A 15,939-nucleotide genomic window follows, 5' to 3' on the forward strand; every position below is an offset into this window, starting at 1 on the left:
TGGATGGATAACATGCTGGTTCTCGCCTAACTAGATTTGTGTGAATGTTTCAGGCGTGAATGTGACTCCGGGCTGCAAATTCAGCACAGTGATTCTTCATGTTGACCCTTTAAAGTCTGAGGTCCATGTGTCGCTGCTTCCAAAGTTGATCACGAACAAGAAGAAGGTAAGCACTACTTGCAGCTCTGAAAATCCACAGCATCCGACTTGTTCAGGAAAGTCTGTTAAAGTTGATCCTTTGTGTTTTTCTTCAGTTGACAAAGGACTCCAAACTCGCTGCAACAATCCAGTACACCGATAAAGACTTTGCTGTCGTCTCATTGGGTGACACTGGCCACCTGACCATCATTCTCCTTCAGACTCACTTAAATGGTTCAAATAAGTTTTCAGTTGGTTCCCATCTGAATGTGACCGTGGAGGACCCGAGCAGCGAGGAATTAGGAGGACTTCCTCTTGTAGCGTTCCAGCACCCTGATACCAAACACAAGCAGCCCAAATCCAAGAGCCAAGGTCCATCCCGGGACCTCATTCTTGGGGAAGTGATGACGGTCACAGTAAAGAAGGTGAAGCCCATGCACGTGCTGGTGACGCTGCCGTCGGGGACCATAGGAAGGATCCATGTGTCTGAGATAGAGGAGTCTCCTGCGGTTGGCAGCTTCCCAACATCATCCCTGAAGGTCGGCACTGAGGTCGAAGCCAGAGTGATCGGAGGGCACACAGTTCGTGGTCACAAGTAAATACAGCAGAGTTACTTTTTTTGTGTTGTTACAATGTTGGTAGTAGGGCTGGGCGATATGGCCCAAAAAATCATATCTCTGTATTTTTTGGTTAAATGGCGATATATCTCGGTATTTCCTACGTTTTTCTATTTGGATAAAGAAAATCTGTATTTATTTAAAAAAATGTTTTTTCACATTCTGTCCAATGATATAAAACAATATTTATTATTATTTATTTAATTAATTAATTAATATATATTTTTTAATTTTTAATAATTAATTTTTATTTTTTTTAATTAAATTTTAAAAAATTAAAAAAAATGTTTTATTTAATTATTATTATTATTATTATTATTTTTATAAAAAAAAATATTATTATTTTTATTTTATTTAAATGATTTGATTTGGGTTTATTTTATAAAATAGTTTTAAATTGGGTAATTCGTTTTAAAAAAGTAATTACATTTATTTTTAATTACTTTTTTTGTATTTCATTTATTTTTAAATGCTTTAATGTTGTATCTTATTTTATTTTGCTGTTTTATGGCACAATGGGTTTATTTGACTTTTTATATTAGCATATTTTCAAAAGACTCCTAACATTTTGTATTGTATCATTTTTTTTCATAGTTTGTTTAATTTTTGTTGCTCAATGTGAGGAATATGCCACATGTTGCAACAAAGTTTTGGTGGGAAGAAAAATAATTATCATTCTTATAATTTGATTTAAATCACTTTTTAATGTTGCAGTTCAGACTTGAGTTTTATTTACTTGCCAAAGGCACTTTTTACTCTCTTTGATGCTTGACGAGTGTTCAATTTATATAAAAAAAAAAAAAATCCCAATGTCAAAATGAGAAAAGTGTCAAAAACATCAATGCATAAAACAATACTTTTCATTGGTGCTATAGTGATAATGTCAGCTTTTATGGACTTTTGACATTGTTTTACTTGATATTTGGGTAGCATGACATTTTTTTTTTTTTTTGGCAAAGCATTGATTTTAGTTGATTATTCTCATGAAATATTCTCTTTCAACAGTTTCCTGCCAATCTCTCACCCCGACTATGCTGTTTCCATACCTGAACTCAGTCTTCTGCCCAGGTATACGTTGCTACAGCTCTCCATACATTAATATATGTGAGAGAGCAGCCTATGGGAACAGTTGCAACAAACATTTGCTGTCTGTGTGAGTTTTATATTCGCTGTTTTGCGGTACTGCAGACTCTTACTCTTTCTATTTCAGAACACTGAAAGCTGGTGACAAGCAGTCAGTTGAGACAAACTTCACACCTGGAGATGAAGTCTTATGCTTCCCGTCAACGGTAACTTTTGAAATCTAAAGAACAGCAAATATAATTTAAAAACTGCATGAACTGTTGAAGTAATTTTTTGCCCTTTTTTTTTCAGTACAATGTAACAAAAAAAAACTTGGAAGTTGAAGTGAAGCCCAACCTCACTGGAACCGTTGAGCTCTTAGCCATGATTAAAAAACCTGGGGTGAGACTCTACCAATTTGTTTTTCTTGCTTGTTAAATTGAGTATTTTAAAAGCAACGTGTTGCAAGATTGCGTTGCTCTTACAAAAAGTATTTCATTTGTATTTGGCAATAAATTACATAAACGAGAACATTTTAATTTCTTGAGAAAGTTAATTTAATGGTAAATTATGATATAAAATTTTACTTTATTAGTTTACTCGTAAAAGTCATTTTTAATGCATTATGCGCTGATTAACTGCATAGAAAGAGGACCTATTATTTATTTTTTTACATTTTCAACTTTCTTTAGGGTGTAATGTTTCTGTTTGAGAATGAAAAAGGTCTGCAAAGTTACAAAGCACAAAGTCACTCCAGAGGGAGTTAATCTCTATATCAGTAACACTGTTTCTGAACTCCCTGAAACGCCCCGATTGTAGTCTTGAGTTTACTTCCGGGAACAAACACAACAAATATTCCTCATTTAAATAATTCCCGCCAAAGGCATATGCAAAAAAAAAAAAAAGCAAGGCCTGGTTGAGTTGAGTTATAGTGTGTTGAAACTCGCGGTTATGGTAAGTAGCGTGACATTTCCCAAACACGCTGGAAGCGGTTGACCAATCACAACACACTGGTCCAGCCGACCAATCAGAGCACAGTGTGCTTTTCAGAAGAAGGGGCTTCATAGACTGGAACTAAACAGAGTGTTACTGACAGACTGGGAAGAGAGGTGCTGCAACAATGTCAAATATATGAAAAGTAGTGTTTATGAACAAAGAGCATAATAGGTCCTCTTTAAATGAATGTGGTAACAAACAAGCTATAACTTTCACATTTGTTTTGCCACAGCAAGCTAGTCAACCAAAGAAGCTGTTTAAACCAGGACAGACTGTTTCTGCAAAGGTTGTTGGTGTTAGTTTCAACAGGACTCAACTACGGCTTTCTCTGTCACTCACAGGTAATACTTGTAGTTTTATCTGGAGTCATAGCTACACTCTGTCAGAGGAGATTTCCTAGCTCATATTTTCTCCTTGTTATAACAAACGCTGAATCACGTTATACTTGATGTTGCACTTCTGCCATCATGACGCACGTTGCAGTCGTCCCTCGAGTCTCTTTAGCATTTCCTGTTGTGTGCTGTTGCTGTAGGGATGTACAAGCTGGAGCAAGGGTTGGTCACTATGGCGACGGTTCGGAAAGTTGAGCCTCACCAGGGATTGTCGCTTCATCTCCCATTTGAGAATTGGGGTTTTGCTTCGGTAACGGATCTCTCTGATGCATATGCAGACAACCCACTGGAGCCCTACAAACAGGGCCAACTAGTCCGGTGAGTCATGAGTCATGACCTAGCTGGAATTGTTTATGATGGGATTTTTCCTACAAGGAAGCTCTAAAATGTAAAGTTTGTTAATGTGTGCATGTCCTTTTTTCCAGGTGCTATATTATTGAGGAGGTTAAAGAGAGGAACTTCAGCGTTTCATTACGCCCCTCCAGGTATATTATCAAGTGTCACTTAACAAATGAGAACAAACTGGTTGAAGATCTGCAATCACTTTACACTTTGGAAACATGAGGACCTTTTCAGCCATTACATTTGTTTATCTATTTTTATTTTGTTTTATTTTTATTTGACATGTATTTATTTTTATTGATAATCAATAGCTAAAACTTTCCTTACAAGAGGACGGTATCTCAGACAATAAATACAAATAAAATGATTTGTACCAATTTGTACTTCAGTAATTATTACAGTTGTGTATTTAAAGGGTTAGTTCACCAGAAATGACTTACACTCAAGCCTAGGTGCATATGACTTTCTTTATTCAGTCAAACACAGTCAGAGTTTTATAAAACAATATCCTGGCTCTTCCCTGCTTTATAATGGGAGTGAATGGGACCATTTTTTTGAAGCCCAAAAAAGCACATCCATCCATCATAAAAGTAATCCATACGGCTCCAGGGGGTTAATAAAGGCCTTCTGAAGTGATGTGTGTTTGTAAGAAAAGTATCCATATTTATAACTTTATGAACTATAATCTCTGGCTTCCGATAACAGCCGCAAGCAAGTCTAGTTCCGGCGGGAAGAGTGACCTCTGACCCGACGTATTGACGAACATGGAAGCGCAGAGGATGGAGCAAAACAAAACACCGGTCACAAATTAGAAGTCTAAAACGAGAATTTTAAAACAAAAATGTGGGAGGAGCTTGAGTTTGTTGCCCAGCCCTATATTTGTTTGAACGATGAGGGTAGTCTGTTCTCATCTAAGCTTAAGCTACTCCTACATCCTACGTCATGCGTTGGGTCAGAGGTCACTCTTTCACCGAAACTAGACTCGCATACAGCCATTACCGGAAGCCAGTGATTATAGTTTATAAAGTTATAAATATGGATATTTTTCTTTAAAAAACACATTGCTTCGCTTCAGAAGGCCTTTATTAACCCCCTGGAGTCGAATGGATTACTTTTTTGATGGATGGATGCGCTTTTTTGGGCTTCAAAATCTAAGGTATCATTCACTCCCATTAAAAAGCTGGGAAGAGCCAGGATATTTTTTAATATAACTTAAAACTGTGAGTTTGACTGAAAGAAGAAAGTCATGCATACCTAGGATGGCTTGAGAGTGAGTAAGTTATTCCTAATCTGGTTATTTTTTATTTATTCTTCAAACTCGTACCTCGTTTATTTTTTAATTGTATATATTATTATTTTTCCCTTTTATGTTGTAATTATGCATGTGGCCATTTAGAAATTAAAAACCACGTTTCGTCCTGTATTGTGTTTTCCAACAGTAGTCACTACATTGAAAGTTACAAGTAAACATTTTAGAAGGACACAGCTGTGATTTGTGCTGCGTCTATCCTGAGAAACCAGCAGCAGCATCATGTGTAGCCTAACGTATTAAATGGGTGGTCTGCGTCAGTCTTTCACCCATATCATCTGTTGCTTTCTTCTCAGAATAGCGAGAACATCCGGCGTAGGGCGTACATGTGCAGAATTGTGCAAATTATGGCAATCCTTTTTTTCTTTTGGGTTGTATTTTTTTGGCCACTAATCTTGCTAGTCATTTGAAACTATTAAATAATTCATCAAAACATTTTGCTCTCATGTAGACATCTGACAAACCATTTCCATTTGTTGTCATTACAAAGAAGCATTATAAAGAATTCTTTAGCTGACTTCAGGTTGGGGTTGTGCCATTTCAGTATGAAAAGGAGTTAAAGTTTAGGTTTGTCTCATGTATTGTGCCCAAAACTTTTTTTAAAATTCATTTTTATTATTTTAATTAATTGATTCTTTCCTTTCTGCAGATTTCATAAGGACCAGCAAGATATTACAGACCCAGACATTGAGTCAGTTTCCGATGTAAAAGAGGACCAGATTATCCGAGGATATGTGACGTCTATTAACGATAAAGGCATATTTGTGAGGTATAGCATCTTTTGATGCACATATTTTTAATGAAGCCATTCTAGTGTCCTGAGTTAAATTAAAATTATTTTTCTTTTATGAAAGGTTATCAAGGGCCATCACAGGAAGAGTTCAGTTCCAACACGCTACAAAATACTTCATGAACGACCCAAAATCTGTTTCCGAATACATTGCCCTGAATGCACTGGTGACGGCCAAGGTTCTCAGGTAATGTTTCTCTAACTTCACGTGAAGTCCTAACCTAGCCTTTCATTTCACTGAAAAATATTGGAATGCACAGACCAACAATTTAAAAATAACCTAGTTATTTGTGATTCATTTTTTTTTTTTTTTCATATAAATGAATTTAAATTTCAGTGTGAACGCAGAGAACAGCCACGTGAACCTGTCGCTCCTGTCGAAGGACACTGGGAAACCAGATCTACTTCCAAAATCCCTTGATCTAAAACTACGTCTGAAGGGAGAGAAGAAAGTGAAATATGACGAAAAAGTTGCCACGAGGAAACGAGCTCTTTCTGAGAGCCAAGTAAGAGTGTGTGTGTGTGTGTGTGTGTGTTTGACTGTTAGTTTTAAAGAGGATGAATTTGACCCTGTGTTTTATCCCTGTAGCAACAAGACGATGAGACAGTTGGACAGAAGATAAAAAGGAAAAAAGATGAAGAATGCCCAGTGAACGGAGAACGCACGGAAGAGAAGAAAACCTTAAACGAGAAGAAGAAGAAGAAAAAGAAAACCAAAACCGAGGACAGTGACAGTGGTGTAGATGTGTTTTTCAGAGAGAAGGAAGAAACTACATTGGATAAAAAGTGTGGCCAAGTAAAGGTGACTCATCTCTTTTCAGAACAATATGATTGAATATTTCGAGATATAGGTGTACAACTTCCTCTCTGATATGTAACACAACTGTTGTCTGAATGTTTAGGTTAAACACGAGGAAACAGAACCAAAACGGCTGCAGGTGAGATGTGGCTTTCCATGGGAATCAACGCTGGGCTCTTTAACACCTTTTGCCACAGTAGACGACACCCATGAATCCAGTGAGGATGAGCAGGAAGTCACGAGCAAGGTGAACTCACACATGCATCAAAACTAAATTTCTCCCATGTAGACTATTGTACTGAGCCGCCAAAGGGACATGGTGATGTACAAAAATATGAAATGGAAGGAAAGAATCCCATTTCAAAGCGATTGCGTTCACTGAGAAACTTTGTGTTCGCACTGAAATATAGTTTTTACTTTCACCCTTTATTGTTTCCCATCACAAAAGTTTCTTGGGAGAACAGGAACATTTTGGAACTGAACACCACGTTTCCCGGGGGAACGCAAAAGTCTTGAAAATAAACGCAAAGCTTCTTAGGGGGACTCAAATTTACCAACGAACGCAAATTTTCAAGGTGGAATGCAGAACTTTTGTAAACAAATGCAAAGTTTCTCAGGGAGACGCAAAAGTTGTGCGAACGAATGCGAAGTTTCTCAGGGAGAGGCAAAAGTTGTGCGAACGAATGCTAAGTTTCTCAAGGAGACGCAAAAGTTGTGCGAACGAATGCAAAGATTCTCAGCGAGATGCAAAAGTTGTGCGAACGAATGCAAAGTTTCTCAGGGAGAGGCAAAAGTTGTGCGAACGAATGCAAAGTTTCTCAAGGAGAGGCAAAAGTTGTGCGAACGAATGCAAAGATTCTCAGCGAGATGCAAAAGTTGTGCGAACGAATGCAAAGTTTCTCAGGGAGAGGCAAAAGTTGTGCGAACGAATGCGAAGTTTCTCAGGGAGAGGCAAAAGTTGTGCGAACGAATGCTAAGTTTCTCAAGGAGACGCAAAAGTTGTGCGAACGAATGCGAAGTTTCTCAGGGAAACGCAAAAGTTGTGCGAACGAATGCAAAGATTCTCAGCGAGATGCAAAAGTTGTGCGAACGAATGCAAAGTTTCTCAGGGAAACGCAAAAGTTGTGCGAACGAATGCAAAGATTCTCAGCGAGATGCAAAAGTTGTGCGAACGAATGCAAAGTTTCTCAGGGAGACGCAAAAGTTGTGCGAACGAATGCAAAGATTCTCAGCGAGATGCAAAAGTTGTGCGAACGAATGCAAAGTTTCTCAGGGAGAGGCAAAAGTTGTGCGAACGAATGCAAAGTTTCTCAAGGAGACGCAAAAGTTGTGCGAACGAATGCAAAGATTCTCAGCGAGATGCAAAAGTTGTGCGAACGAATGCAAAGATTCTCAGCGAGAGGCAAAAGTTGTGCGAACGAATGCAAAGTTTCTCAGGGAGACGCAAAAGTTGTGCGAACGAATGCAAAGATTCTCAGCGAGATGCAAAAGTTGTGCGAACGAATGCAAAGTTTCTCAGGGAGAGGCAAAAGTTGTGCGAACGAATGCAAAGTTTCTCAAGGAGACGCAAAAGTTGTGCGAACGAATGCAAAGATTCTCAGCGAGATGCAAAAGTTGTGCGAACGAATGCAAAGTTTCTCAGGGAGAGGCAAAAGTTGTGCGAACGAATGCGAAGTTTCTCAGGGAGAGGCAAAAGTTGTGCGAACGAATGCTAAGTTTCTCAAGGAGACGCAAAAGTTGTGCGAACGAATGCGAAGTTTCTCAGGGAGAGGCAAAAGGTGTGCGAACGAATGCAAAGTTTCTCAGGGAAACGCAAAAGTTGTGCGAACGAATGCGAAGTTTCTCAGGGAAACGCAAAAGTTGTGCGAACGAATGCGAAGTTTCTCAGGGAGAGGCAAAAGGTGTGCGAACGAATGCAAAGATTCTCAGGGAAACGCAAAAGTTGTGCGAACGAATGCGAAGTTTCTCAGGGAGACGCAAAAGGTGTGCGAACGAATGCAAAGTTTCTCAAGGAGACGCAAAAGTTGTGCGAACGAATGCGAAGTTTCTCAGGGAGACGCAAAAGTTGTGCGAACGAATGCTAAGTTTCTCAAGGAGATGCAAAAGTTGTGCGAACGAATGCGAAGTTTCTCAGGGAGACGCAAAAGTTGTGTGAACGAATGCGAAGTTTCTCAGGGAGAGGCAAAAGGTGTGCGAACGAATGCAAAGTTTCTCAGGGAAACGCAAAAGTTGTGCAAACGAATGCGAAGTTTCTCAGGGAAACGCAAAAGTTGTGCGAACGAATGCTAAGTTTCTCAAGGAGACGCAAAAGTTGTGCGAACGAATGCGAAGTTTCTCAGGGAGACGCAAAAGTTGTGCGAACGAATGCTAAGTTTCTCAAGGAGACGCAAAAGTTGTGCGAACGAATGCGAAGTTTCTCAGGGAGAGGCAAAAGTTGTGCGAACGAATGCAAAGTTTCTCAGGGAGACGCAAAAGTTGTGCGAACGAATGCAAAGTTTCTCAGGGAGAGGCAAAAGTTGTGCGAACGAATGCGAAGTTTCTCAGGGAGAGGCAAAAGTTGTGCGAACGAATGCTAAGTTTCTCAAGGAGACGCAAAAGTTGTGCGAACGAATGCGAAGATTCTCAGCGAGATGCAAAAGTTGTGCGAACGAATGCAAAGTTTCTCAGGGAGAGGCAAAAGTTGTGCGAACGAATGCTAAGTTTCTCAAGGAGACGCAAAAGTTGTGCGAACGAATGCGAAGATTCTCAGCGAGATGCAAAAGTTGTGCGAACGAATGCAAAGTTTCTCAGGGAGAGGCAAAAGTTGTGCGAACGAATGCGAAGTTTCTCAAGGAGACGCAAAAGTTGTGCGAACGAATGCAAAGATTCTCAGCGAGATGCAAAAGTTGTGCGAACGAATGCAAAGTTTCTCAGGGAGAGGCAAAAGTTGTGCGAACGAATGCAAAGTTTCTCAAGGAGACGCAAAAGTTGTGCGAACGAATGCAAAGATTCTCAGCGAGATGCAAAAGTTGTGCGAACGAATGCAAAGATTCTCAGCGAGATGCAAAAGTTGTGCGAACGAATGCAAAGTTTCTCAGGGAGAGGCAAAAGTTGTGCGAACGAATGCGAAGTTTCTCAGGGAGAGGCAAAAGTTGTGCGAACGAATGCTAAGTTTCTCAAGGAGACGCAAAAGTTGTGCGAACGAATGCAAAGATTCTCAGCGAGATGCAAAAGTTGTGCGAACGAATGCAAAGTTTCTCAGGGAGAGGCAAAAGTTGTGCGAACGAATGCAAAGTTTCTCAAGGAGACGCAAAAGTTGTGCGAACGAATGCAAAGATTCTCAGCGAGATGCAAAAGTTGTGCGAACGAATGCAAAGTTTCTCAGGGAGAGGCAAAAGTTGTGCGAACGAATGCGAAGTTTCTCAGGGAGAGGCAAAAGTTGTGCGAACGAATGCTAAGTTTCTCAAGGAGACGCAAAAGTTGTGCGAACGAATGCGAAGTTTCTCAGGGAAACGCAAAAGTTGTGCGAACGAATGCAAAGATTCTCAGCGAGATGCAAAAGTTGTGCGAACGAATGCAAAGTTTCTCAGGGAGAGGCAAAAGTTGTGCGAACGAATGCAAAGATTCTCAGCGAGATGCAAAAGTTGTGCGAACGAATGCGAAGTTTCTCAGGGAAACGCAAAAGTTGTGCGAACGAATGCAAAGATTCTCAGCGAGATGCAAAAGTTGTGCGAACGAATGCAAAGTTTCTCAGGGAAACGCAAAAGTTGTGCGAACGAATGCAAAGATTCTCAGCGAGATGCAAAAGTTGTGCGAACGAATGCAAAGTTTCTCAGGGAGACGCAAAAGTTGTGCGAACGAATGCAAAGATTCTCAGCGAGATGCAAAAGTTGTGCGAACGAATGCAAAGTTTCTCAGGGAGAGGCAAAAGTTGTGCGAACGAATGCAAAGTTTCTCAAGGAGACGCAAAAGTTGTGCGAACGAATGCAAAGATTCTCAGCGAGATGCAAAAGTTGTGCGAACGAATGCAAAGATTCTCAGCGAGAGGCAAAAGTTGTGCGAACGAATGCAAAGTTTCTCAGGGAGACGCAAAAGTTGTGCGAACGAATGCAAAGATTCTCAGCGAGATGCAAAAGTTGTGCGAACGAATGCAAAGTTTCTCAGGGAGAGGCAAAAGTTGTGCGAACGAATGCAAAGTTTCTCAAGGAGACGCAAAAGTTGTGCGAACGAATGCAAAGATTCTCAGCGAGATGCAAAAGTTGTGCGAACGAATGCAAAGTTTCTCAGGGAGAGGCAAAAGTTGTGCGAACGAATGCGAAGTTTCTCAGGGAGAGGCAAAAGGTGTGCGAACGAATGCAAAGTTTCTCAGGGAAACGCAAAAGTTGTGCGAACGAATGCGAAGTTTCTCAGGGAGAGGCAAAAGGTGTGCGAACGAATGCAAAGTTTCTCAGGGAAACGCAAAAGTTGTGCGAACGAATGCTAAGTTTCTCAAGGAGACGCAAAAGTTGTGCGAACGAATGCGAAGTTTCTCAGGGAGAGGCAAAAGTTGTGCGAACGAATGCAAAGTTTCTCAGGGAGACGCAAAAGTTGTGCGAACTAATGCAAAGTTTCTCAGGGAGAGGCAAAAGTTGTGCGAACGAATGCAAAGTTTCTCAGGGAGACGCAAAAGTTGTGCGAACGAATGCAAAGTTTCTCAAGGAGACGCAAAAGTTGTGCGAACGAATGCAAAGTTTCTCAGGGAGAGGCAAAAGTTGTGCGAACGAATGCAAAGTTTCTCAGGGAGAGGCAAAAGTTGTGCGAACGAATGCGAAGTTTCTCAGGGAGACGCAAAAGTTGTGCGAACGAATGCAAAGTTTCTCAAGGAGACGCAAAAGTTGTGCGAACGAATGCAAAGTTTCTCAGGGAGAGGCAAAAGTTGTGCGAACGAATGCAAAGTTTCTCAGGGAGACGGAAAAGTTGTGCGAACGAATGCAAAGTTTCTCAAGGAGACGCAAAAGTTGTGCGAACGAATGCAAAGTTTCTCAGGGAGAGGCAAAAGTTGTGCGAACGAATGCAAAGTTTCTCAGGGAGAGGCAAAAGTTGTGCGAACGAATGCGAAGTTTCTCAGGGAGACGCAAAAGTTGTGCGAACGAATGAAAAGTTTCTCAAGGAGACGCAAAAGTTGTGCGAACGAATGCAAAGTTTCTCAGGGAGAGGCAAAAGTTGTGCGAACGAATGCAAAGTTTCTCAGGGAGACGCAAAAGTTGTGCGAACGAATGCAAAGTTTCTCAAGGAGACGCAAAAGTTGTGCGAACGAATGCAAAGTTTCTCAGGGAGAGGCAAAAGTTGTGCGAACGAATGCAAAGTTTCTCAGGGAGACGCAAAGTTTCTCAGGGAGATGCAATTTATTTATTTTTTTACAAATGAACAGGTTTCTTGGGGGATGCAAAAGCTTTTTGTTTAGTTTTTTGCGATCACCATGTCCCTCTAGGGGACAGAGCAATATTGCTTGCAATTGTAATGAAAGGTGCATTCATTCCCGCTCTTGAGCCATGGATTGCATCAAAATTAAGTTGCTCCCATGTAGACTATTAAATATCACAACAGAGAAAAAATTTAAGGTTAGAGGTGCACACACTGAAAAGAAATTGTGAAACAATTTTCACTCAAAAATTGCTAATAAATTTCACAAAAAATAACAAAGAAACGGCAAGAAACATTGAATTAAACATGAAATTTTGAAGTCTTTTCTTGTAAAACTCCAATAATCTGTTTTATTTACAACTTAGAAAAATATTTTTTTTTACAATGCATTGCCTGCAAACACACCGTAAACGGCTCCTCTTTCTCTCCAGCCTGTGAAAATGTCCCGTAAGGAGTTAAAGCAGGAGCAGCAGAATGCGGAGCATCAGCTCAACAAGCTGGAGACAGAGCTCATGGACACATCTGTACGACCCGACAGCACAACGGCGTTTGAGCGTCTGCTCCTGTCGTCTCCGGACAGCTCCCTCCTCTGGCTGCAGTACATGGCTTTCCATCTGCAGGCCACGGAGATCGAGCAGGCGCGCGCAGTCGCCGAGAGAGCCCTCAAAACAATCTCCTTCAGGTGAAACACTTTAGTTTGTATGGTTGCCATTCAGGTTTCAGATATATTTTAGTATCTATTTAAAAAAAACCTACAATTAAAAAATGTATATTATAAAATTAAACCCGCCAAAGTGATTAGTAGGAGTGATTGCCTTACACACCACTGCTGAAATCCACCCGCATTTGGCAGGTGTTAATGTCAAGTCCTGTTGCCATTAAGTAAATACAACTTGTGTACAAAAACTGCTTCAGGAAACCTGTTTGAAAGCAGTCATTATTTTCTTAGATTCCACTGAGTGTAGTTGCAAAGAAATGACACTCTTAATTAAAGGATTATAGGCGTGTTGCTCTGCCTCCTTTTAGCATAAATGTTTTGAAAAACATCCAAATGAAATACAATTTTACAACTATTAACCAGTTTGTTTGTGTGTTTAGAGAGGAACAGGAAAAGCTGAACGTGTGGGTGGCCATGCTGAATCTGGAGAACATGTACGGGACACCGGACAGTTTGCAGAAAATCTTTGATCGGGCCATCCAATACTGTGAACCTCTTCCTGTGTACCAGCAGCTTGCCGACATTTATGCCAAGTCGGACAAGATCAAAGTGAGCATTATGTCTGGTGACGTGATCGGATTGGTTGTTAGTTGGGACGCACTGATGTGATATGGGTAGGGGTTGGGTGGTATGAGCAAAATTTTATATCACAGCCACTTACACTCCCATTCAAAAGTAAGGGGTCTGTATTATTATAAACAATTTTTATAAATAATTTTTATTGCAAGAATGCATTAAATTGATCAAAAGTGACAGTGAAGACATTTATAATCTTACAAATGATTTCTATTTAAAATAAATGCTGTTCTTTTGAACTTTCTGAGAATAGATAATACGGAGAATAATGAAAAGAAAATGTCCACAGAAATATTAAGCACAACTGTTTTCAACATTGATAATAAAAAGAAAGGAAACAAGATCATGTGACACTGAAGACTGGAGGAATGTTGCTGAAATTTCACAGGAATCACAGGAATAAATTACATTTTAATAAAAAAAAATATATATATATATATATATAAAACGGTAATGTCACAATATTACGGTTTTACTGTATTTTTTTTTTTATCAAATAAATGCAGCCTTGTTTCAAACATAAAAAAAAAAAAAAAAAACTCACCAACCCTGAACCTTTGACCGGTAGTGTAAATATGTTGACTGTGGTATAAATGGTAACAAAAGGTCTCTTGTTAAACTATTTATACATCAATTTATTAAAAAAGCTAAAACATAAACGCATGCTACAAGCCATCAGAACAAGAATTCAATGTAGTGCATGAAATGCCAATATGGCAAAATATGTATTTCTTTGGAAATCAAAAACAAGTCCTTATATTGGCTACATCAGTTCTCAATATCAGAAATTAAATTTAAAATTTTTTTCTAATATTGGTTGATACTAATATGGCCACCAATATATTGTGTATCCAAAGTTGTTTGGTTGGTCGGTTAGTTGCGTCAAAGTTGAAACTCTGTATCACAGTATTAAACTTTTTGTATCCTGTGTGTGTAGGAGGCTGAGAGTCTTTATAAAAACATGGTGAAGCGCTTCAGACAGGAGAAAGCTGTATATCTGAGTTACGGCACCTTCCTGCTACGACAGCGTCAGAGCGACGCTACAAACGCCCTCCTTCAGAGGGCGCTGCAGAGCCTGTCCAATAAAGATCGTGAGTGCCCAGCTACATGTCATCTCTGTGGGAACTGGGTGTCATGAATCTGAAAAAACTATTTAAATGATATCCAGACCCTCCAGGTTGACTGTTAGCAGCTCATGCATTGTTTCCTCACTACCTTTCCAGACGTGGACCTGATTGCCAAATTCGCCCGGCTGGAGTTTCAGTACGGGAATACTGAGAGAGGCAAATCCATGTTTGACAAGGTCCTGAGTACCTACCCCAAACGCACAGACCTGTGGTCCGTCTTCATAGACCTGATGGTGAAGCACGGCTCTCAGAGGGAAGTGAGGTAAGCACACCTGTAGGGTAGGAATTGTACTTCATGTTGTCCATATTAAGAATTTTTAAACCCTTTCAATCATCAAAATCATCCAATCTCATTATTAGTTTTGATTTTGTTTTAAATATTAGTTTAAAACAATAACTTATTTGGTTTAAAACCATATCGGTTTTTCATATTGTAAAAAAAAAAAGCTGATCATTGGTCAGTTAGGCTAAAGTTACAACTTTTATTAATTTTGATTTTGTTTTAAATATTAATCTGTATTACATTTTATTTTTTTATTTACTTTTTATTTTACATTTTGAAACTATTGCATTGTTAATTTTAATTTATTCTATGTACCTTATTTATTTTATTTTATTTACTTTTTATTGTACTTTTTTTTTTTTTTTTTTTATATATATATTTTTTGACATTTCATATTATATGTAGGCATGCACCGATATGAAAATTTTGGCCGATACCGATAACCGATAATTCTTTGTTTATTTGAAAGTCAATAGACGATATATTGGCCGATAAATCTAAATCCAAATTTTTATATAATTTTTTCTGATTACAAAAACAAAAGTCTCACCATTAAATCCATGTCACAAGCACACAATTATAATAATGTTCTCATTATAATTTTCTGTAGCCTATATGACAGACTTGCACTGCACATTGCAATTAACTGTATTTTCCTTTTTGAAGTAATTCCAATCATATTTCCAGCAATTCAAAAGTATCATGGCTAAAGTGTGTATTTGAAGTGTCTCAGCTGAAGGAAATAATCCATTATTTATCAGCTTTAATACATCGGGCCGATTATGATAACTTAAAAAATGAACATATATCGGCGTATAGCTGATATATATCATGCATCCCTAATTATATGTAGAATCTTAAAATCTTGTCAATCCTGTTCTCAGTTCTTGTGTTTGGCACAACACTTGTTTGAAAATATTTTCCCGTTCCCTCCAGGGAGCTTTTTGACCGCGTGATTCACCTAAGCGTGTCGGTGAAGAAGATCAAGTTCTTCTTCAAGCGCTACCTGGAGTACGAGAAGACAAACGGCACACCCGAGACCATCCAGGCGGTCAAACAGAAAGCTGTGGAATACGTGGAGTCGAAAGGAGCCGAAGTCGCCAGCTAGAACCCTCTATTTTACATCAGGATTAAGACGAATAGAATATCTGAGGACAAAGAACCTTTTCTCCCACCCATTTTTTTTCCTTGTACACCTATTAACATATTTCCGGAGGTGCGTTTCCTGAACTTGCATCTCCTGTCATGAGTGTCTATAAATAGCCAGTTTTTCCCTCTTTGATTAAATGACGATTATGGATTTTTTTTATTAATAAAAAAACAGTGCTGTTATAGAGGAATTCAGGTTTTGCAATAAAAAATTCTGCTATCTAAAGCTCCAGAAATCTTTATCCAGCATTTCCTTTTA

The 15,939-nt window shown here is 39.2% G+C and overlaps 1 protein-coding gene across 3 annotated transcripts in view; it reads left to right on the forward strand.

Moving 5' to 3' along the window:
* pdcd11 (programmed cell death 11) overlaps positions 1-15,906 on the forward strand; it is a 29,380-nt gene extending 13,474 nt beyond the window's left edge. For all 3 annotated transcript variants that reach the window (XM_084402207.1, XM_084402208.1, XM_084402209.1), the window contains exons 19-36: positions 54-166; positions 255-733; positions 1,761-1,823; positions 1,966-2,044; positions 2,130-2,219; positions 3,046-3,154; positions 3,346-3,523; positions 3,631-3,690; positions 5,506-5,625; positions 5,711-5,833; positions 5,984-6,152; positions 6,236-6,448; positions 6,549-6,692; positions 12,259-12,509; positions 12,926-13,094; positions 14,059-14,212; positions 14,345-14,510; positions 15,468-15,906. In XM_084402207.1, the coding sequence (XP_084258333.1) occupies positions 54-166; positions 255-733; positions 1,761-1,823; positions 1,966-2,044; positions 2,130-2,219; positions 3,046-3,154; positions 3,346-3,523; positions 3,631-3,690; positions 5,506-5,625; positions 5,711-5,833; positions 5,984-6,152; positions 6,236-6,448; positions 6,549-6,692; positions 12,259-12,509; positions 12,926-13,094; positions 14,059-14,212; positions 14,345-14,510; positions 15,468-15,639 (2,852 nt within the window). In that variant the 3' untranslated portion in view covers positions 15,640-15,906. The remainder of the gene's footprint in view (positions 1-53; positions 167-254; positions 734-1,760; positions 1,824-1,965; positions 2,045-2,129; positions 2,220-3,045; positions 3,155-3,345; positions 3,524-3,630; positions 3,691-5,505; positions 5,626-5,710; positions 5,834-5,983; positions 6,153-6,235; positions 6,449-6,548; positions 6,693-12,258; positions 12,510-12,925; positions 13,095-14,058; positions 14,213-14,344; positions 14,511-15,467) is intronic.
* Positions 15,907-15,939: the final 33 nt, after the last annotated feature.

This window comes from Rutilus rutilus (genome assembly GCF_951802725.1).
Source record: "Rutilus rutilus genome assembly, chromosome: 2".
Classification (NCBI taxonomy): Eukaryota; Metazoa; Chordata; class Actinopteri; order Cypriniformes; family Leuciscidae; genus Rutilus; species Rutilus rutilus.